At 51.4% G+C, this 21,582-nt stretch overlaps 2 protein-coding genes across 2 annotated transcripts in view; both read right to left on the bottom strand.

Annotated features, from left to right (window-relative positions):
• The window catches only part of ATP6V0D1 (ATPase H+ transporting V0 subunit d1), a 35,303-nt gene extending 24,096 nt beyond the window's left edge, over positions 1-11,207 (bottom strand). The window contains exon 1 of the mRNA XM_004583946.4: positions 10,974-11,207. Coding sequence (XP_004584003.1) covers positions 10,974-11,103 — 130 coding nt within the window. The 5' untranslated portion in view covers positions 11,104-11,207. The remainder of the gene's footprint in view (positions 1-10,973) is intronic.
• A 688-nt stretch (positions 11,208-11,895) lies between these two features.
• AGRP (agouti related neuropeptide) lies at positions 11,896-12,833 on the bottom strand. Its single transcript, XM_004583947.2, has 4 exons — positions 12,779-12,833; positions 12,521-12,653; positions 12,275-12,360; positions 11,896-12,092 (listed from the first exon to the last, which is right to left on the bottom strand). Exons 2-4 carry the CDS (start codon positions 12,648-12,650, stop codon positions 11,910-11,912), a joined length of 399 nt encoding a protein of 132 aa, XP_004584004.2. The 5' UTR covers positions 12,651-12,653; positions 12,779-12,833; the 3' UTR covers positions 11,896-11,909.
• Positions 12,834-21,582: the final 8,749 nt, after the last annotated feature.

Here is a 21,582-nt window from a genome sequence, read left to right as displayed (position 1 = left end):
AGTGAATGAAAGCATCACTCACGCCCCATGAGGAAGTCAACTTCTCCGAGAGTCAAGAGAGTGCCAGGCAGGCAATCGTCCAATGTGCCAAAGGGAGGGGCAGAACTGGTTGCGGCTGCACCCAGGGCAAGTTCCAAGAAGCTCTCCTCTGGCTGAGCAGAGATCCGACTGGACAGCAGCTCGCCGGGCCATCCCCAAACAGGCCCTCCAGTTCCACGGGACTGGCTGTCCCAGGAGAAAGTCGGCTTGAAGGATAGCTTCCTTATGTTCGTGGATCACGGCACCACGTGAGATTTAAGAAACGGAGCCTCACCCTGGACACAGAAACCACGCCTGCCTCCTCTGAGGCTTTCCTGCACTTTGACCTTGAGCAAGCACTTTCTTCTCCAGCCTTGTCACCCGGTTAGGCAACCTGCAGGTTACAGAGTGCATCTACAGCTTGGAAGGAGAGCTGCTTTTCATTCTCCCAAAGATCTGAGCTTGTCTGGGTGTGAATAAGACTGGTAAAGTGGTCTGGGCTGGCCAAGTGCCAGGCAATGCGGGGAAAGTCAGCTGTGGCAGTGAACTGTGCTCCAAAGCTGGCCCAAGTCCATGTTGCCAGCTCCAGAGCCTGCCGCCTCGCAACACCTGAGCCATCACGGCAGTCCTGGATGCAGGGGCTCCTGTTCCACACGCGCAAGGCTCTGGAAGAAGCACAAGAAGGAAAGCTGGCACCTGCTCCCACAGGGTTTCAGGAAGGGCAGTTCTGGCCTCCCCAGGGGCTGCCATTCTCAGTGAAATTGAGTCAGGTCAGGCCAGATCCTGGCTGCAGCATCCTGCCAACTCCATGGTGCCTGGAGCCGCTGAAAGGAAGGAAGTCAACAATCCTCCTTTTGCTTCCACCTAGGCCCTGTGGATGTGCTCATGGGCTGGAGCTTCCTTTGCAGCCAGGAGGCCATGCTGCCTCAGCAAGAAGCCATTCCCCAAAGCTCCAGGACCAAGCTGCATGGGCCAGGCCAGTCCTGGGCAGAATCCCCCAGCACTCCTCACCTATCCTTTCTCTTTTCTCCTTCCAACTGCCCTGCTTTTGGGCCTGGTGGGACCTACCAGACGGAGTGTGATCAGTGCTGGGGGCCTGGCTGGCCCCTGGGAGGGAGGTGTCACCTGTTTAGAGACTTGAAGCAGAAGCTAACTCTCAATAATGATAGCCGCCAGGGAGGGAGGCAAGGCGCCTCAACGAGGCCTGAAGGAGATCACTGTGGGACCCTGTTTCCCCGGGCCTGAGACACATGGGATCCAGTTTAAAACAGAAAGGGTGGAGATGGGGAGGGAAACCCATGAGTGTGAGGATTCTGTGGGGGTGGATCAGGGGTTGAGCTTACCTGATCCCTTGATCCTCAAGCTAGATCCCTTTAAGCTCTGAGCCAGATGCCTGGCCACACCAAGGGAGTGGCAGGGCTTCTTACCGCATTACCCCTTACTGAGATGGGGGCTGGGTACTCAGAGGCATAGTCCAGGCAGCCTTGAATAAGCAAATCGAGGAATGAATAGGAACAAATGAAAGGGAGGTTGAGGGGAGGGAGAGGGACAACATGAAACCATTGCGTCTCACCTAAGACTTCAAATCACAGGAAAAACTTCTTCCTGGCCAGATCCTGCTTTACTGCTTTAGCCCAGTCGGGCCCAGGTTGCATTGCCCTCTGTAACCCAATCCCATGAGGGCCACCCAGGAGCTTTGGGTAAGAGCAGAGGCCTGAGCATCCTGGGCCGGCATATGGGAAGCCAGGGGCCCTGAGAGGCCCCTAGAGGCCAGCAGAGTAGAGGCAGGGCGGGCTGCCAGGACTCAGTTGCAGCACCAAGGACACCACAGATGACTCTTTGGGGGAAGCCCCAGTTGTCAGCCCAACAACAACAAGCCTCAGCTGAGCTGAGGTCAAGGCCTGAAACCCCTTACCTAACTGTCTGAGTTGGGACAAGGTCTGAGCAAGTCCCCAGGGCCAGCCAGAAAGTGGTGCCCAACAGCCAGGCTGGTCTGTTACCCTTGCACCCCATCTCCCTGCTATAGGTCTACCTGACTGTCCTCAAGATCATCCCCATTCACATTCACAGGGCTCCTTGAGCTCCCTCTACAGTCCTGGGGAGGAGCTACAGAGTGCTGGACATGCGCAGGCAGAGCAGCCTAGCCAGCGGCCTTTGGGACCCTTGGTTTTCCCATCTCTAAAATAGCAAAAAGGCTAACACGCCAAGGTGAGACAGTTTTTCCTTTAAATCAGTCAGGCTTGAGGGGTTGGATGAGGCGGAGGACAGGGAGGCCAATGGAAAGGCACACAAATTGTACATGGAGAAAGACAAATCAATTCCTAGTGGCTTTCTAACAACTCTATTCCCAACATGACTGCGTGAAACTCCTTGGGGTCGGGAGCATGGTTCATTCCTCTCCTGGAGTCACCCTGGATACATGTGCCTTCACCTGCCACATACACTTGTGTGTGTTCCTTAGACAGCTCAGGTGGCAGGAAAAGGGTGAGAACCCCCTGGGGAAGGGTATGCTGCTGGGTGTCCAAGAACTGTGGGCCAAACTCTTGGGCTCACAGCTAGCACACTGGGCTAGAATGCAGGTTCTGACTTGAAGAGTTGCCAACATGGCCCAAGTGGGATCACATGAGGAGGGCTGGTGATCAAGACCAGAACAGTCTGCACTGAACCACAGAGCAGAAAGCCTCACGCACTGTCCCCTTGCCTGTTCTAAAGCACGGGGAGGTGAGGGTGGACAGGAGACCCGTAGCTCTGAGCCCTGCCTGCCTAATCTTAGAAGGCTAACTAACTGGGGGCTGAGCAAGGGAAGCAGAGCTCAGGGCAGAGTCCTAAGGGACAGCAGCTGCAGGCAAACGCTAGGCAGAGGAGCACTGGCTAGGCAGCTTGGCTAGCCAGTGGGTCCAGCCACACCCCCCTTGCCCAGGCTCTAGGGCAGCGAGTGATCCTGGTGCACCCTCTTGTGGCCAAAGTGAGGATGACATCATCAACAAGGAGGCAGGAGGAGGGTACTGCAACTCCAATTCCTGCTCAACACAACACTTCCCTCCCAAGTAATCTTTTTTTTCCTTTTTTAATTACAAAGTCAGATATACAGAGAGGAGGAGAGACAGAGAGGAAGATCTTCCGTCCGATGATTCACTCCCAAGTGAGCTGCAACGGCTGGTGCTCCGCTGATCCGAAGCCGGGAACCTGGAACCTCCTCCAGGTCTCCCACACGGGTGCAGGGTCCCAAAGCTTTGAGCTGTCCTGGACTGCCTTCCCAGGCCACAAGCAGGGAGGTGGATGGGAAGTGGAGCTGCCGGGACTAGAACCGGCGCCCATATGGGATCCTGGCGCGTTCAAGGCGAGGACCTTAGCAGCTAGGCCATGCTGCCGGGCCCCCTCTCAAGTAATCTTTGCACCTCCCCCTGCCGTCAGACCACAGGGGGAGTGGGGCCACAGATACCAGCAAAGCCATGCAGGAATGTGCTGTAAAGAACTGTAACAGGCCCGAGGGGCACATGAGCCTGGGAAAGCAAAACACAGAGCTGTGGGCCTGCTTCTGGCCAGGAGGAGCCGGTGTGTCCTGTGTCAGAAAAACAGGGCCCTCTGAGGGGGAGGCTGAAGAATGAGGAGGGCAGCTTGGGTATCTGCAGTCCTCTAGAGCCCTGGGCCAAGCTGCACCCTCCCAGCTCTCTATCCCCTTCATCTCTTAGTGACAAGTGTATGCCTAACAAAATCAAGCACACAGCAATGCAGGAACAGGATTGCGACATGGTGCACCTCTGGGACAGCGCCCTCCATTTTTCCTCTCTAATTCTTCATGGTCCACTCATCCATTCACATAAACACCCACTGAGCTCCAGAGAGGGCTACGCCTGCTTGAAGAATTCACTTCAAGCAGGTGAATTCTGTTTCATTTTTTTTTTTTTTTATTACAAAGTCAGATATACTGAGAGGAGGAGAGATAGAGAGGAAGTGGAGCTGCCGGGATTAGAACCAGCAGCCATATGGGATCAAGGCGAGGATTTTAGCCACTAGTCCACGCTGCCGAGCCCCTCTATTTCATTTTACAAGTGGGCAGACACACTCAGTCTTACACAGCTAGCCAGAAAGGGAGCTCTGATCTTCTTGATGCCTGGTCCCCCAAAAAACTCTACATAAAGGTTCTGTGTGCCCAGAGAGGTCCCAAGATGCTGACCCGGAACAGAAACAGGCCATCTACAAGCTAAATCATCATTATGCCATGTCCTTGCATCCATCCATTTTAAAAAAGATTTATTCATTCACTCATTTAAAAGGCAGAGTGACAGAAAGGGAGACCTTCCATCCACTGGTTCATTCCCCAAATGGCCAGCTCAATTCTGGCCTCCCACATAGGTGGAAGAGATTCAAGTCTTTGGGACATCCTCTGTTGCTATTCCAGGAGCATTAGCAGGGAGCTGAATCAGAAGCAAAGCAGCTGGGCGCTGGCATTGTGGCCTAACAGGTCAAGTGCTACCAGTGAGCCAGCATCCTATATCGGCACCCATATGTGTCCCAGCTGCTCCACTTCTGATCCAACACCCAGCTAATGGCCTTAGAAAAGCAATGGAATCTGGCCTAAGTACTTGGGCTCCTTTCCACCCATGGGGGAGACCTAAAAGGAGCCTCCTGACTCCTGGCTTCAGCCCAGCCCTCGTCATTGTCTTCTAGGAAGTGAACTAGTGGATGGAAGATCTCTCTTTCCCTCCCATTTTTTCTGTGATTCTGAATTTCAAAGAAATTGATATTTAAAAAATTAAAAAAAAAAAAAAAAAGGCCAAGCAGCTAAGATGTGAATCAGCACTCTAACATGGGAAAGCATATCAGAGTTCCAGGTTCCAAGTCTAGCAGCCCTATCGTGGAGCAGATTCTCCATCGTGTCAGTGTGCCACTTAAAGCTATGAGTGAGTTTCATGCAAAGTGTTCACAACAAGGTAGGAGGCATTTTCCTCTGCCACATGGCAACCTTGGTCATCCACAAAGCCTATCCTTCAAAGGGTCCTGGCGGCTGGTTTCCGCCTATTTTTGTGAGGACCTAAAAGGGGCCCAGGCATGGTTTCAGGGATTGGCTACAACTCAGAAACCAGGCCAAGGAATTTGCTGTGCAAATCCAAGAAAAAAGTTATGTTATCACTCACCAGAGCAAGTTGTAACACATTACCTCCCAGAACAAGCCTTGTGAAACAGGGGCTATCTCTCCCTGAGCAGACTGCTATTGACTTGACCATAAACAGCTTCCCAGATAAAATCGAGCTAACGTACATACCAGTGTAAGATGGAATCACTTTCAGGGGTTGGGGGAGAGGCACAAGAAAGAGATAAAGTGGTGAGGTGAAGGGGAACTGCCCAGGGAAGCTATGGACAGGGATCCTGCGGCTCTAACCTGAGCCACATGATAATAATGCATCCTGGGCCCTAAGGACCCCACAGACTACTGAATTTTCAGGTGTAGGAAAAAAAAAGGGCTTACAGGGGGTTTCCAGAAATTCAGATCAGCCCTTTATTAATGCTGTGAGCCAATATCTAGAAGATGTGTGTCCCAAGCTCACCAACCTAGGTCTCAGCTTGGAAGGCTCCAGGTGTGGGAACCTATTTCTTGCTGATACATTCTGATTTTATTTAAATAGACTTATCAGATTTTAAAAAATGTATTTGAAGGCCCGGCGGCATGGCCTAGCAGCTAGAGTCCTTGCCTTAAACGCGCCGGGATCCCATATGGGCGCCAGTTCTAATCCTGGCAGCTCCACTTCCCATCCAGCTCCCTGCTTGTGGCTGGGAAAGCAGCTGAGGACAGCCCAAGGCCTTGGGATTCTGCACCCGTGTGGGAGACCTGGAAGAAGTTCCTGGATCCTGGCTTCGGATTGGCGTGTACCGGCCGTTGCGGTCACTTGGGGAGTGAATCATCGGACAGAAGATCTTCACTCTGTCTCTCCTCCTCGCTGTATATCCAATAAAAATAAATAAACCTTATTAAAAAAAATCTTCTAATAACAAACTTGGTATCTTTTCAGTGTTACCTACTACATACTCACATTTCATCCCTTCCCCAAATCGCCCTGTGCTCACTGTGCATTCACTGCTATTTTCACTGCTGTTGTTTAATCAGAGGAAGATAGATGGAGCTCCCCATTCACTGATTCACTTCCCAAAGCATATGCATGGCCACGGCCGGACCAGGGCAGGCCAGCTAGCTCTCCCACGTGGGTGCCAGAAACTCAAAGATTTGAGCCATCATCTTATTCCAGGAAGCTATTTTTTTTTAATTTATTTTTATTGAAAAGTCAGATATACAGAGAGGAGGAGAGACAGAGAGGAAGATCTTCTGTTCTTTGATTCACTCCCCAAGTGATCGCTACAGCCAGAGCTGAGCCAATCTGAAGCCAGGAGCCTCGAGGCTCTTCTGGGTCTCCCACATGGGTGTAGAATCCCAAGGCTTGAGCCGTCCTTGACTGCTTTCCTAGGCCACAAGCAGGGAGCTGGATGGGAAGCAGGGCCACCAGGATTAGAACCACTGCCCACATGGGATCCTGGCAGATTCAAGGAGAAGAACTTTGCTGCTAGGCCAACGCACCGGGCCCCCAGTAAGATCATTTTGAAGCAGAGGCAAAGCCTCTGTGACTCAGTGGGTTAAGTTGCTTTCAATGTTGGCATCCTGTCAGATTTCCTGCATTTACAGTCCATGTTCACAGTTGTTGCATTTACAGCCCATCTTCCAGTGGACGTGCCAGAGAGAAAAATGGAGAATGGCTCAGGTACTTCGACCCTTGCCACTCACAAGAAAAAGTGGGATAGAGGATTTGGGCCCCTGGCTTAAGCCTAGATCAGCTCAAGCCTTTGTGGCTGACGGATGGAAGATTTTTTTTTTTTTTTTAAGATTAATTTATGGGTCTGGCGTGATGGCTCAGTGACTATATCCTCCTTTTGCACCAGGATCCCATATTGACACTGGTTCATGTCCCAGCTGTTCCACTTCCCATGTAGCTGCCTGCTTGTGTCCTGGGAAAGCAGTAGAGGACGGCCCAAAGCCTTAGGACCCTGCACCAATACAGGAGATACAGAAGAAGCTCCTGACTCCTGGATTCAGATTGGCTCAGCTCTGGCCATTGCAGCTATTTAGGGAGTGAACCAAAGGACAGAAGATCTTTGTCTCTTCTCTCTGTAAATCTGTCTTTCCAATACAAATGAATCTTTTAAAAAAGAACATCAACAGGGCCCAGCGGCGTGGCCTAGTGGCTAAAGTCCTCGCCTTGAAAGCCCCGGGATCCCATAGGGGCGCCGGTTCTAATCCCGGCAGCTCCACTTCCCATCCACCTCCCTGCTTGTGGCCTGGGAAAGCAGTTGAGGACGGCCCAAAGCTTTGGGACACTGCACCCACGTGGGAGACCCGGAAGAGGCTCCTGGTTCCCGGCTTCGGATTGGCGTGCACCGGCCCGTTGCGGCTCACTTGGGGAGTGAAACATCAGATGGAAGATCTTCCTCTCTGTCTCTCCTCCTCTCTGTATATCCGGCTTTCCAATAACAATAAAATCTTCAAAAAAAAAAAAAAGAACATCAACAAAGTATCCCAATCTCTATTGTACTGTAATAAAATAGATGTTCAGGAACCAGTGCTGTGGTGCAGTAGGTTAAGCTGCCTTTAACGTGGCATTTCATATTGGACAGTCAGTTCTAATTTGCAGCCGCTCCACTTCTGAATCAACTCCCTGCTAACATGCCTGAGAACGCGACAGCAGAAGGATCATGCACACGGTCCCCTAGCACCCATGTTGAAGGCCTTGATCGTGACCCTGACTCTGACGCTGGTACAGCCCAGCCCCAGCCGTTTCAGTGGAGTGACCCAGAGGACAGAAGAGTTCTTTCTGTCCTCTGTGTCACTCTGCCTTCCAAATCAATAAATGTTTTAGCAGATTTATTTTGATTTGAAAGAGTTATAGCAAGACAGGAAAAGACAGAGAGACCTTCCATCCATCAGCTCACTCCTCAAACGGGCTTCAAAGGCTGGAACTGGGACAGTTCTATGTTAGAAACCAAGAGCTTCTTCCTGGTCTCCCATGTGGGTTCAGGGGCCTAAGCACTTGGGTCATTTCTGTTGCTTTCCCAGGCATATTAGCAGGGAGCTGGGACTCAAACCAGTGCTCCCATGGGATACTGGCATCTATCTGCTATGCCACAGCATTGGCCCTAAATTTTTTTTGTTTTTAAAGACCTTCAGCAAGAAAGAGAATGAATGAAAACATTCAAAATATCGTGATTTCTCTTTATATATCTCTGACCTACCTCCTCTTCCCTGCAAGTCCCTCCCAGATGGTACTCAACACATCCAGAAAAGCCCAGGGTTGGACAGTTTTGTATCCACCCAGATCTATCCCTTCAGTTCATCTAAGGGAATGGCCACTCCAGGTTCCCTCTGCTGTTCCTGAAGAGAATCTGGGCTTCAGAGGCCCCACTTTCAGTACAGGAAAGGTCCATGGCAGGGGCCTTTCTGCACTGGAACCCGCAAAATAAACCAGGGTGTGGCAAAGAGGCCATACTTGCCCCATCTTGCAGATGAAATGAATACCCTTGGACAATGTCCTGTGCCTTCTGGGAAACGCCCAGCACCTGAATCATGTTCCTTGGACAGCTTATCACCCCAAAACCCACCTACAGATCTCACTAGAAACCACAGGTTTCTGTGGTTTCCCCACCCCACTCCCCCAGACTCATTGAGACCAAAATATCCAGCAATGGTGGCCCAGACGCCAACCCCCATGTGACCTGCAGCAGAGCACTTTCCACAGAGAATACATGGGGTTTCTGGTCACTGCCTCTTGCTCTTGTTTATCCCCAAACTTTGAAATTCTTGAGCATTTCTAGCATACTAGGTCCCCTGAATCTGACATCCTACCTACAGATACTTCTGCAAGGGCAGGGCCAGTGGGGGAGGGTTGGTACAGCAGTTACGAAGCTGTTTGGGATACCTGCATCCCCTCTCAGAGTGTCTGGTTTGAATCCCAGTGAACATGGCCTCTCAAACCAATCAATCAATCAATCAATCAATCAAATGAATTCCAGCTGATGATTGCTGGTGTTCACCTTTAGATTCAGCAAGTAAAGATCTTCCTCAAGTCCAAGTCAGCCCACAAAACACACTACATACCAAGTGTGGGCCAGGCCCTGCTCCAGGAAGTCTCTCTACAGCAAATCAAGTTACTGGCAGACTCCTACAACGCGGTGTCCTAAAGCACTCAGCTCTCCTTCCCACTGCCACTCGCACAGGGAGCTAAGAATTTTCTTACAGATGTTAGCCATATCTATAATTATTTTCTTTAAAGATTTACTTATTTGTTTGTTTGTTTATTTATTTACTGGAAAGTCAGATTTACAGAGAGAAGGAGAAACACAGAGAAAGATCTTCCATCCACTGTTCACTTCCCAAGTGGCCGTAATGGCTGGAGCTGAGCTGATCCAAAGCCAGGGGCCTGGAGCTTCTTTCAGGTCTCCCACGTGGGTGCAGTGTCCAAGGTTTTGGCCCTTCCTTGACTGCATTCCCAGGCCACAAGCAGAGAGATAAAAGGGAAGTGGAGGAGCCAGCATACGAACTGGCGTCCATATGGGATCCCGGTGTGTGCAAGGGGGGGACTTAAGCCAATAACTGTTTTTCAGTTTCATAAGCAAATAATGTAGCAAGTTAAGCCACTATCTCCAGGGCTGGCATCTGCAATGGGCTACAGTTTGAGTCCCAACTGCCCCACTTCCCATCCAAGTTCCCTGCAAATGTGCTTGAGAAAGTGGTGAAAGACGGACAAAGATCTTGGGCACCTGTTATCCACATGCGAGACCTGGAAGAAGCTTTGGCTCTGATCTGGCCCAGCCCTAGCTGTTGTGGCCATCTGGAGAGTGAACCAGCAGATGGAAGGTCTCTCTCTTCCTCTCTAGTTCTCTGTAACTCCAATTTTCAAATAAGAAATAAATAAATAATTTTTTACAGTACATTTTCTATTTTAACAGTATTTACTTCCACTTTTCTGGTCTAGTTTCCAAGAGAAACAAGATGAGATTAAGTTCGTCTTTAACGTCAAAAGCTTTTGGCAAGACACTTTCCTCTTGTGGCTGAATCATGTGACCATATTCCCCTTTGAGCTGTTAACGCTGAGGTTACATCAATCACTCTGCTCCAGGGATCCCATGGGGACTCACCCCAGCCAGGCTGCCCTTTGCGACCATCTCTGAGGAAAGAGGCCAAGTCCGGCACAACGGCTCTAGCTCAGTACACCTGTGGTGGCTGGCCTTCAGGGCATCCACCTGCTTTGGAGCTGGGTACTGGGAGGAAAGCGGAACTCAACTTCTCACCATTCTTGTGTAAGACACAGTGTCCTAACACACGCCATCCCCTCCCGCCACTGCTGGCCTGGGATTTGGGGTCAGACACGTGGATATATGACTTGCAGGGTCATCCTTGCTCTCCTAAGCCCTGCCTTCAGGAGACACTGCCCAGCCAACACCCTCACTGGCTCAGCAGTTCCCCAGGGAGGCCACCGCGAAGTCACAATAATCCCAAAGGCCTTGGAGGATATGTATTGGGGAAGGTGAAGGGATGGTGCATTTGCGTTTAGCTTCCCTAAGCTTGACCACAGGACAGCTCTCTGGCCTTAGCAGGTTAAAGAGGCTCCTACATCCTCCTCCCAAATTACACGGTTAGCATAACGCAAGGTGAGCTGGCCCAAGCAGAGGCGAACCACTGCAATTCTTCAAGTCATGTTTGAGCCCATGTCGGACTGCAGCAGGAAGATCCACCTCTCGCCTGCCCCCGCCCCTCGCCCGCCATCAGTCCCGGGATTCCCAGACAGGCCTCTCAGTCTCTCAAAGACCGCCCGTTTCCGGCTTCTCTGCCCAGAACCTCCGAACCCTCAGGCCCAGGCCGGCCTCCATCGTGGCCTTCGAAGGACCCCTCAGCCCAGCCCCCCGCGACTCACCCTCAAGCGTCTCGCACTGCACCAGGTTGAGGTAGTCGGCCTGGCTAAGCACCCCGGCCTTCAGGCCGCGCACTAGCCCCTCCAAGTAGCCATTGTCCACGTTGAAATAGAGCTCCGGGAAGAACGACATGGCTGCGGCGCGGATGGCTAGTCCGGAGAACCCCAACCTGCCGGCACGCAAACGCCACTCCAAGATCAGCTGACGCGGCGCCGGCCGCGGGCTGTCAAGTGCGTCAGGTGACGCACGAGCGCTCACGTGACTCGAACAGGGCGGGGTTTTGAGGGGGCGTCCGGCTTCCGGGTGCCTGCCGGCCGCTGCGTTGCGCCGGTGGCTTGAGGACGCCTGCGCGCAGAGGAGGAGGCGCGCGCAAGGCCGAGGTTGGCCGCTTGGTGGCGCCCGTGGCTGCGAGGCGTACGTGAGGTGCTCGCGCGCTCTTTAGCCCTCCCGGTAGTATCGCCTGACCGGCTGAGGAAACGGTGGGAGGTGTTTATAGTTGGAGAAGATTTCACGTTGCTGAGGAAGCTTCCCCACAGAGAGGGAAGTGAGGTCTGCTGAGACCTGGACTTCGCTGAATGTCACAGACCGCTGGAGCGCACGCTATTCCTGGCCTTCCCCACGATTGTGACACCCTCATGCGCTTTAGCGCGGCTCTGCTCAGCTTCCCCCACCAGCTCCAACGCGCCCGGCACCTTAAAAAATGCACGCATATGTGGCTCAGATGGGCTGGTCCAGACACTGGGGTAAGGTGTGTGTGCATATATGTAGTTTTCTTGGTTTGGCGACACCCCCCTGTCAGCCATGAACTCGCCCCCCGCCCCCGCACCGTCCCCATTCGACGACCACATTCAAAAGTACCACAGCTTTGGGGTTGTTTCCATCCTTTATTGGCGTCCCCTGCGCCCCCGCCCCAGCCCCACGTCATCTGCCCCAGCCAGCTAGGTGCGGCTGCAGGGGTTGTTGGCAGTGCCCAGTTTGCGGCAGTAGCAGAAGGCGTTGAAGAAGCGACAGTAGCACGTGGCACACGGGTCGCAGCACGGCACCTGCTGCCCCAGACAGGACTCGTGCAGCCTGACGCAGCGGCGAGGCTCGCGAGGCTCGCGGGCTTGCGGGTCTAGCACCTGCAGAGGTGGGGGAAGCGGGGACATTGGCAGCGGCGTTCAAGGACTGGGACCTGGGACCACCGCATGCGGGGAGGAGTGGCCTGCAGTGCTGCCTCTGGTCAGGGGATCTGGAGGGGAGAAGGGGAGAAGGATGCCCCCTTCAGAGATCTGCCAGGTTTCCCTGTTCCCCGAACCATTACCTCTGCCAACGCCTCAGCCTCCGGCAGCAGATCCTCTTCTGCTAGCTCCACGTTCGTCCTCCTCAGCGGGGTCTGAAAGCCCAGGCCTGGGGCAGGCAGAGCAGGTGAAAGGAGGACTTCCTCCCTCATGCGTCCCACCCCCCAGGCTGGGATGAGGAAGGGGGACGGAAGGGTTTGTGCAAGGCAGCTGATTGATGGCCAGAGAATATCCACCCCTCAGGCAGCCCTGTGCCTGTGCATACTGACCTGTGAGCTCTGGGAATAGGGCCTGGCCGAGCCTTCTGATGCCCGCCAACGGAGGCATGCCCACCTGGGCCCCGTGCATGGCAGGCAGGGCCGACAGCAGGGCACAGCTCAGCAGCGCTGTAATCAGCATGGCCTGGTATGGCAGGAAGAGCCACCACTTAGTCCCCCCTCATCCTCAGAGTTCCCTCTAGGGGTTCCCCCCACCCCCACAAGAGGCCCCCAAAAGAATAGGAGTCCCTGCCCACTTCAAGGACTCACTTCTGCTTGCTGTATTCCTGCTGAGAGTGCCCTGCTGCCCCAGGCCTTCAGTTTATATGGCAGGATCTGATAATGAAGAACCCACACGTGACTGCCCCAGCAGGGAGAGGCTGCCCCCCACCCTCCAACCCCCACAGGGCGGGGACACGCCTGTGGCCAGCCTTCCTCCCTGAAACCCTGAGCCTTCCGACTCTACAAGAAGGTGTACCCATCTCCAATTTGGGGGAGAGCCAATAAGAGTTTGGAAACAAGATAGGGTGCCCAGGGTCCCCGCTTTCCGCTGCATGGGGATCTAGAGGTGGACCAGACTGGAACCATTAGCAAGAACAAAGCAGGTGGCCTTTAGAGCATGATTTAATTTGTGGCCCCGGAGATGCTCACTCAGCCGCTACATGGCATGCTGTTTCCTTTGCTTCCAGGAACTTGAACCAAGAGTATGGACGGGGGTGATGGGCCTGTAACCATTGTGGGGCAGGGGTGGGCATGCAGAGGCAGACCCCAAATGTCTTTGAGTGAATGAGGGGAGGAGAGAAGCCCACATGGCCAAATCCAGGCTGTCCTGGCAGCATGCTGGGCCCTGGCCCCCCTCCTGCCTCTCTCTCCTGACTTCCCCCAAGACCCCCCACCTGTACTGCTGTCCCCAGACCCCTTCCGCCTAGGGTTCCTGGAAACCAAAGCAACAGAACGGACTGTTCCCTGGGTGGGCAAGCGGCTCCAGAGTACAATGCTCTCAGGCCGCCTGCCTCATTAGTGCTAATGGCTGCTCCCATCCGCCCCGTGTGTCAGGCCTCTGCCCACACCCTCTCTCATCAGCACAAGGCTTGGCGGGGGTGGCAGGACACACAGGGCTCCCTGGATCTCTGCCTTCCCTACCCCTCTGGAGTCCTGCTTGTCAGGCCCCCTTGGACCCAAGTAGGAAAGAAGCGCAGGTTCTGTCAGCTTTCAGGCCCCTCCTCACAAATTGGCTGGCCCCAGGTAGCCCCAGATAGCAACAAGAGGAAGGGGCTCTCCAAGGAAATCTGCTCAACCGCAGTGGACACCATATGCTGCCATCTGACAGCCTCTGGTCCTGCACCAGTGGTTGGTATCAGGAGGGCTACATACAAAACAGGTGCATCCAAGGCAGGCTGCTTCCCAGAATGCACTGTCACTGGGCTATTATGTGAGCATCTCAAAGCAAGCGATCCCAGGGTTTCAGGGGATCTCTTAGTATGGCCCCAGGAGAGGGTGGGAGAATCAGGGCCAACCCCTGGGAGGAATGAATCCTCAGGACCTCTGCTTGGAGCCTTTGGGACAGCTGGCAGAAGGCCAGTCCCCTCCTCCCTGTAACAGTGCTGTTGACTGCTGTCTAGGTGACTCTGTCACAAAGCAGATCTGGCATCCAGGCCCTTCTGGCAACTGGCATTGGCCTTCCTCTTAGAGAGACTGGAGTTGGGCCTACAGGGCAGCCCACCTCAGGGCTTTATCCTCTCAGGATGGTGCAGAATGAAGGTCTCAGTTACCTGGGGTGCCCCCATCCTGGCTGTGCCTTCGGGGTTCAGTAAGGCAGATGTACAGGAGACACTACCCTGGTCATGTCCCTGGAGGTCCTGGCTGAAGGGGTCGGGGTGGGAGGGAACCCAAGCAGGGCATGTGGATTTGAAGATGGTACACATGGGATAAAGTGAGGGCTCTGGGTCTCATCAGCACCCCTGCCAAGGGCAGCTCCTCATGTTCTGGCTGAGGCCGCCTTCTGCCCATACACACCACTTGTCTGCCCACCTGCACAGTAGTGACTGTTGTCACCTGGGTGCATGCCCGTGAGTGAGTCAGTCCCTCCGACTGATGGGCAAGGACAAAATCCCTCACAGGAACAGCACATGCCCTTGGTCATGTCCAGCTGGAGAGACAGGAAACCCAATCACTCAGACCCAGTGAGTGGCGAGCCGTCTCACTTGCTGGCCGAGAGGCCCGCTGTGTTCATCACAGTGCCTGGGCTCTGTACCTGCCTCCTGCCTCCTGCTGACACAGACCCCGGGAAACTGCAGGAATTGGGTTCCTGCCGTCCCCATGGGAGACCTGGGTTGAGCTCCCAGCTGCTGGCATGGTAGCCCTTTGGGGAATGAATCAGCAGATACGAGCTTTCTCCATGTACCCTCTCAGTTAAATAAGTAATTTTAAAAAATTCCTCTAAGATGATCAGAGAAGTATAAACACTATTTGAAAAAGCTAAGGAATAGGGGTTTTTTTTAGTTATGATAATGGCATTGTGATTATACTGTTTTAAAAACATGTCCTTCTTTGGGGATCACATTGATACAGTTACACAAACAAAAATATGATTTTGCAGTCGGGGGGGTGGGAAACGGAGAGAACCCCAGACTTTATGGAACTGTATCATAAAATTCAAAATTTTAAAAAAATTAAAAATTTGATTTTGATTATGCTTCTAAAATTTCCTTTGACATTTTGGTTATTGTAATGAAAAATTTTGTTTCAAAATAATCCAAAGGAAGGTAATAGGTTGCACAAATGAAAATTATTATGATTGTAATTTGGAAGTGGCTGAAACTGCTGGTGGACTCATGGGCGTCATTATCCTAACCCATCTACTCTTTTTTTAAAAAAAAGATTTATTTATTTTTATTGGAAAGTCAGATATACAGAAAGGAGGAGAGACAGAGAGGAAGATCTTCTGTTCGATGATTTATTCCCCAAGTGACCACAATGGCCAGATTCTGAGCTGATCCAAAGTTAGGAACCAGGAACTTCTTCCAGGGTTAGGGTTAGAGGTGCAGGGTCCCAAGGCTTTGGGCCATCCTCGACTGCTTTCTCAGGCTACAAACAGGAAGCTGGTTGGGAAGCAGAGCCGCTGGGATTAGAACCAGAATCTATATGGGATCCCGGTGCGTTCAAGGCAAGGACTTTAGCTGTTAGGCTATGGCACCGGGCCCCCCATCTACTCTTGCATGCTTGCATCTGGTGTCTATGCATAGACCCCGTGGAAGCTCGCTTCCTCCAACAGTGTAGGTGATTTTATGAGCCCAGAACCATGTGATGTTTCTAGGATAAAGTCTTGTGGCAAAAAGAGTGTGGAAATAATGCAGCACATTCTGAGTGGAAGTAAAGCTACTTGTTGAGGTTGGAGACCTGGATCCAGGAGGACACTGACTCCAGAGAGGAGAGAGGAAGTTCTGTCCCAGGGGCCCCCTACCCCATAAAACGATCCTTGAACCCCACCCACCCTTTCCCTCTCCTTCCTCCCACAGTATTTGCTCACCCCCAGTGATACTGTTTCTACGTTGTCCTGTATGAAGCAGAAAAAGTATAAGCATACCCTGGCTGCCCTTACTCCATCCCGAATTTGAAACCCGAATCCCAACATAGTCCACCATGGCCGGGCAGCACGGCCTCAGGATTGCCATGGATCATCTCTAGATTTCCAGATGGCAGGAATGGCCTCTCAGTCATCTGCCCAGGCCAGTGTCTTCAGCCCTCAGCAAGAAAGGCCTGTGGTTAGTTCATGTATCGACTCGGCTGGGCAGATAGATGCTTACATATTATTTCTGGGTGTGTGTGGGAGGGTGTTTTGGGGGAAGACCAACGTTTAAATTAGCAGGCTGAGGAGTGGGCCTAGACAGAACCATGAGGCAGAGGAAGGCTGAGCTGGCTGTGCATGGCCGTGCACCTGGAGCACTAGCCGTGAACAGTGACCCGGGCGCCCCCGGGCTGAGGCCTCACATTCAGGCTGCACCTACACCATCAGCTCTTGGGCTCTTGAACCTTCCTCTTCACATGAGTCAGTGCCTTACATAAATCTTAGTGTCAGTCTTTCTCCTCTGCTCCCTCTCTGTAGGAGAAGTATGTGCATGGCACTGGGAGACTAGGTGGAAGCAGGCACTCCTGTGGGTTTTTGGTTTGTTTGTTTTAAATTTGATTTTTGATAATGTTTACATAATTGATTAGGGTAGGAAGAGTCAAGGGTTAGAAGAAAGTGAGTGAACCCATTGTTTCCACAGTTTTCTTTTTTTCCTGTATGTTGGAGAAGGAGGAAGATAAGAGGAGAAAGCACATCCAGCTTCCCAACCACCTCAGTACCCAGGGATGGGGAACAGCCACCCGATGTCATCCCAGGGTCCCCGGTGTGGAGCATGTTCTGAGGGCTCTGATTAGATTTCAATAGTTCTGAAATGCTGTCAGTTTCACCACTCCAAGGATGAAGAAATCCTTCCAAGGTCTGACATAGTCTACCCTAGAGTCTTTGTTCGCTCAGATACTTACTGTCAAAGCTTGGCTGGGGTAGTTGATCAATTTGTTCTGCCTTCCTTCCTCTATTATGGTACCAGATGTCCTTTGCAGGCCCCAATGGACTGCCATATGCTCCATGTGCATCTGGGCATGCCATCCACTACTCCCTCTAAGCCACTGAGGAGGCCCAGCTCTGACACATGCACTCCACAGTCAGACCACGGAACCTGCAATTCTTCCCGTGGTTGGAGTTGTGAGTTCAGCGGTTCAGTTGGAGGGATCCCCAAAGAAACCTTGCCTGAACTGATCTCAGACCTGACTCTTCTGTGTGCTTGCCCGTATAGGGTCCAGCTCTGTCTGTCACCCACATCAGCCTACACACACATGGTCTGTCCCACTTCCCATTCAGCTCTTGTACACATCAATGGGCATTGAAGCCTAGCTCAACCCAACCAACCCCACTATCCAGCCCATATTCACGCTGGTGGGTGCTACCACCTATCAGGTCCATTCCCAGCCATGATTATGCTTACCAGTGAGCGTTGCAACCCATCAGAGAGGCACCCACAGTTTTCCTACTGGACCCACTCCCAGGCCCAGATCTTGCACTCACCAGGTGGTTCTGTAGTCTAGCTTGACAGAATTTGCCCCCGGTCTCAGTACTTGCCAGCTGATGCTGCAGCAAAGCCCAACTGGCCTGTACCCACTCTAGCTCATGCATGCACCAGTAAGTAGTGTTGGTTAACCCATGAGTGTCAGGGGCTTGAACACTTGAGCCATCACCTGCTGCCTCCCAGTTGCACATTAATAGGGAGCTATATCTGAAGTTGAAGGGGGGACTCGAACCAGCCATCCTGATATGAAATACAAGTGACCCAAGTGGCAACCTAACTGCACCAACTCCTGCCCCCAAGTGCCTGAGTTTGGACAAGGCTTCACAAACCCTCCTGGAGCCCTTCAAGTGAAGAACTGGGCACATCCTCCTAACCCATAATGCTGCCTCTTGAACACACCTTCAAGACTCCAAGTGGTCTTGTGGTGAGCAAATTCCTGACTCACAGTTCGCATTCTCATCAAGAGATCAAGATGTAGGCACTTATTAGATGTGTTAATCTGGTTGAGTTGCCTTGAAGTGTTACCACAAGTTGACTTTCTCATAGTTAAGCTGGCTGTAAGTCCAAGATCAGGTGACAGCAGTTTTGGTTTCTTCTAGGACCTCTCTCCCTAGTTTATAAACACAGACTTTCTCATTGGGTCCTCACATGGCCTCTGCTTGGTATGCATGTATCCCTAGGGTCTCTTTGTATGTTCAAATATCCCCTTTTAAGACAGGATTAGACCTACCCTAATTCAATCACTTCTTGAACCACCGTATTTCCACATATAGCCATGTTCAAGGTACTAGGAGTTAGGGCTCCAGTGCATGAATTTCAGGTTGATACACACATCAGGGAGGTGCATAGAAGTCAGATCTCAGATCCACTCCAAACCTTCCTCCTCCTCCTCCTCCTCCCCTGGCTCAGCCTCACAGGCCTCAGGATGCAAATTCCTGCTCCAGCCACACTCTCCGCATTCTTCAGGGTCCCTGCTAAGTCAGCATGGTTACCTCCTTGTTTTCTCATCCTTGGACATGTGCCTGATTTGTTCTTCCCTGCCGTCAGCACATGTTTACTGCATTCTCACTTGGCCCAGCTCATATGAATTTGTTCTGGGAAGAGATGGTAATCATGCCCAATCTCTCCATCTTACTCTTCCCACAACCAGAAGCATCTGCCTCAGTGGATCATGTAGTACATCTGCCTGAGACCCACTCACACTCCAGGTTGGCACATGGTAAGCACTTACAACAGCTCTTATAATATTTCTGTTTGGAGTCAGGATCCTCTCTCCTAAGCATGTTTCCTGTGGCAAAAATACACATGAAGGAAAAAGAGGCACCTTAGGATGTTTTCCATGATGGAGTTTCACTAAGGGGAGAGTGGGTTTTGTCATGATTAACTTGAACCAAGTCATCCACTAAGCTATTATAAATCAGTGAGGGCCACTCACAAATGTCCCTGTCCATCCATGTGCAGAGAAGGACATGTGACTATGTTTGAGGGTTGCAGGGCAGCCAGACCTCGGGTCCTTCGAGGCATGGCATGGCAGGTCCCAAGCCATATATCATCTACTGCAGCAAATACCTGCCCTGTTAATCTAATTGTAAGGAGGACTGTGATGCTAGAAAACTGACCTGAACTCTTTACAAACCCTTGGCATGCACAACCGAAAAAATAGCCTATGTAACCTGATCATCCCAAATGAAAAATAAACCAAAATATTCCACAGTTTGAAACTTTTGAAAGCTGACATAGCACCATAAGTGAAAAATTCCACACCATGAAGCTTTCATTTCATGCACAAACTTATTTTTAAAATATTGGATAAAATTGCAGCCAGTGCTATGGTATAATGCTGTGAAACCTGTGGTGCCAGCATCAGGTATGGGGAACAATTCAAGTCCTGGCTGCTCCACTTCCTATCCATGTCTCTGCTAATGTGCTGGGGAAATAGCAGAAGATGGCCCAAGTGGTTCAACCCCTGCACCCACATGGGAGATCTGGATGAAGCTTTTGACTCCTGGCTTTGAAACAATCCTGTCCCAGCTACTGTGGCCATTGGGGAGTGAATCAGTTGATAGGAGAGCTCTCTCTTTCTGTTTCTCCCTCCTTCCAGCGCCCCCTGCCCCCCGCCAACCATAACTCTCCCTTAAATAAGTAAATCTTTAAAAGTAAAAAATAAATAAAAATAAAATGTGGTATAAATCGCCTTTAGACTGTATATAAAAGGTGCGTATGAAACAGAAATGACTATTTAGGGCCTGGCATGGTAGCCTAGTGGCTAAAGTCCTCATCTTGCATGCACCCGGATCCCATATGAGCGCCGGTTTGTATCCCAGCTGCTCCACTTTCTTTACAGCTCTCCACTTGTGGCCTGGGAAAGCAGTCAAGGATGGCCCAAAGCCTTGGGACCCTGCACCTACGTGGGAGACCCGAGAGAAGCTGATTCCTGGCTTCAGATCGGCTTAGCTCTGGCTGTTGCAGCCGCTTGGGGAGTGAACCAGCGGATAGAAGATCTTTCTCTCTGTCTCTCCTTGTCTCTGTATATGAGTTTCCAACTTTAAAAAAAACTGCTGTTTAGGCTTCTGTCTCCTCCCCCAAAATATCTCATAAGGTGTACTAAAATATTCCAGAATCCAACTTACTTCTAGTTCCAAACGTTTTGCATTAGGGTTACTCAACCTGGATGAAGACATTAGGGAGACATAACAAAATACCTTCTAGAATATGATAAGATGATAAAATGACATCCTGGAGACAGGTGTGAATACTCCTGAATTGCTGTTGGATTTCGTTGCTGTGGCGGGTGTTATAATCGTGTAGAACAAGGTTTCAGGATTTCACTTCTGTTGCTGTTTGGGGCCAGGTTTTTCCTTATGGAGGAATCATTTAGCAGCATTTCTGGTCTCTGACCACTAGGTGTCAGTAGCACCATCTCCTTTTAATTGCAACATCCCAAAAAAATGATTTGAATTAGGCAGTGGTGGTGGTTACATAACATTGTGAATATTTTTAAAACCATTGAACTGTGCACTTTAAAATACATAAATTCTCGTGGGTTTTTTTCTGAACAAAAAATGTAATCTAAAAATGTCTCCAGGGGCAGGATTTAGCCTAGCAGTTAAGGTGGTAGTTGGTCGGTCTAGAAGCAGTGGCTCAACAGGCTAATCCACCTGAAACCACCTGCATCCAGCTGCCAGTTCGTGTTCCGGCGGCTCCACTTCCCTTCCAGCTTCCTGCTTGTGTCCTGGGAAAGTGGTGGAGGATGGCCCAAAGCCTTTGGATACTGCACCCACGTGGGAGACCCAGAAGAAACTCCTGGCTCTAGAGCTGACCATTGCGGCAATTTGGGGAGTGAACCAGTGAATGAAAGATATTTCTCTATCTTTCCTCTCTGCAAATCTGCATTTCACATAAAAGTAAAATAAATCTTTTAAAAAAAGATGTTAGTTGGGCATCTACATCCAAGATCAAAGTCCCTAGGTTCATGCCCTACTCCCCTGCACACGCCTCTTCCTGCTGACATACACCCAGGAAGGCAGCAATTGATGTATCAAATGCTTGGGCCCCTGCCACTCATGTGGGAGACCCGGGTTGGGTTCCAGGTTCTGGGACTTGGCCTGTCTCCTCACCCCCCATCTGTTGTAGGTGTGCAGGCTTTTGCCAGAGGTTTGGAAGTTCTCTCTCTCTCTCTCTCTCTCTCTCCCTTGTCTTCCTCCCTCTCCTCTCTCTTCTTCCTCTATCCTATCCAAAGCTATCCTGTATAATGTTGATCCCTTGCTATCCACTGGCGTATGGGAATGCATTCCATGGACAGACATCTGCACAAAACAGGCCACCGGGAAGGGGATAGAGCATCAGTATCTGTTGCTGAAAACAACTGCCCAGGCTGGGGGAACCATTGTTTGTATCTCCAGTGAGAACACACTGTCAAGCATGGCTGCAAAGTTCTTTAGCTCTTGTCTCATCAACAGGTGG

This window comes from Ochotona princeps, chromosome 16 (assembly GCF_030435755.1).
Source record: "Ochotona princeps isolate mOchPri1 chromosome 16, mOchPri1.hap1, whole genome shotgun sequence".
NCBI lineage: Eukaryota > Metazoa > Chordata > Mammalia > Lagomorpha > Ochotonidae > Ochotona > Ochotona princeps.
Note: the sequence above shows the minus strand (reverse complement) of the source record. Positions and strands in the feature narration are given on the sequence as shown.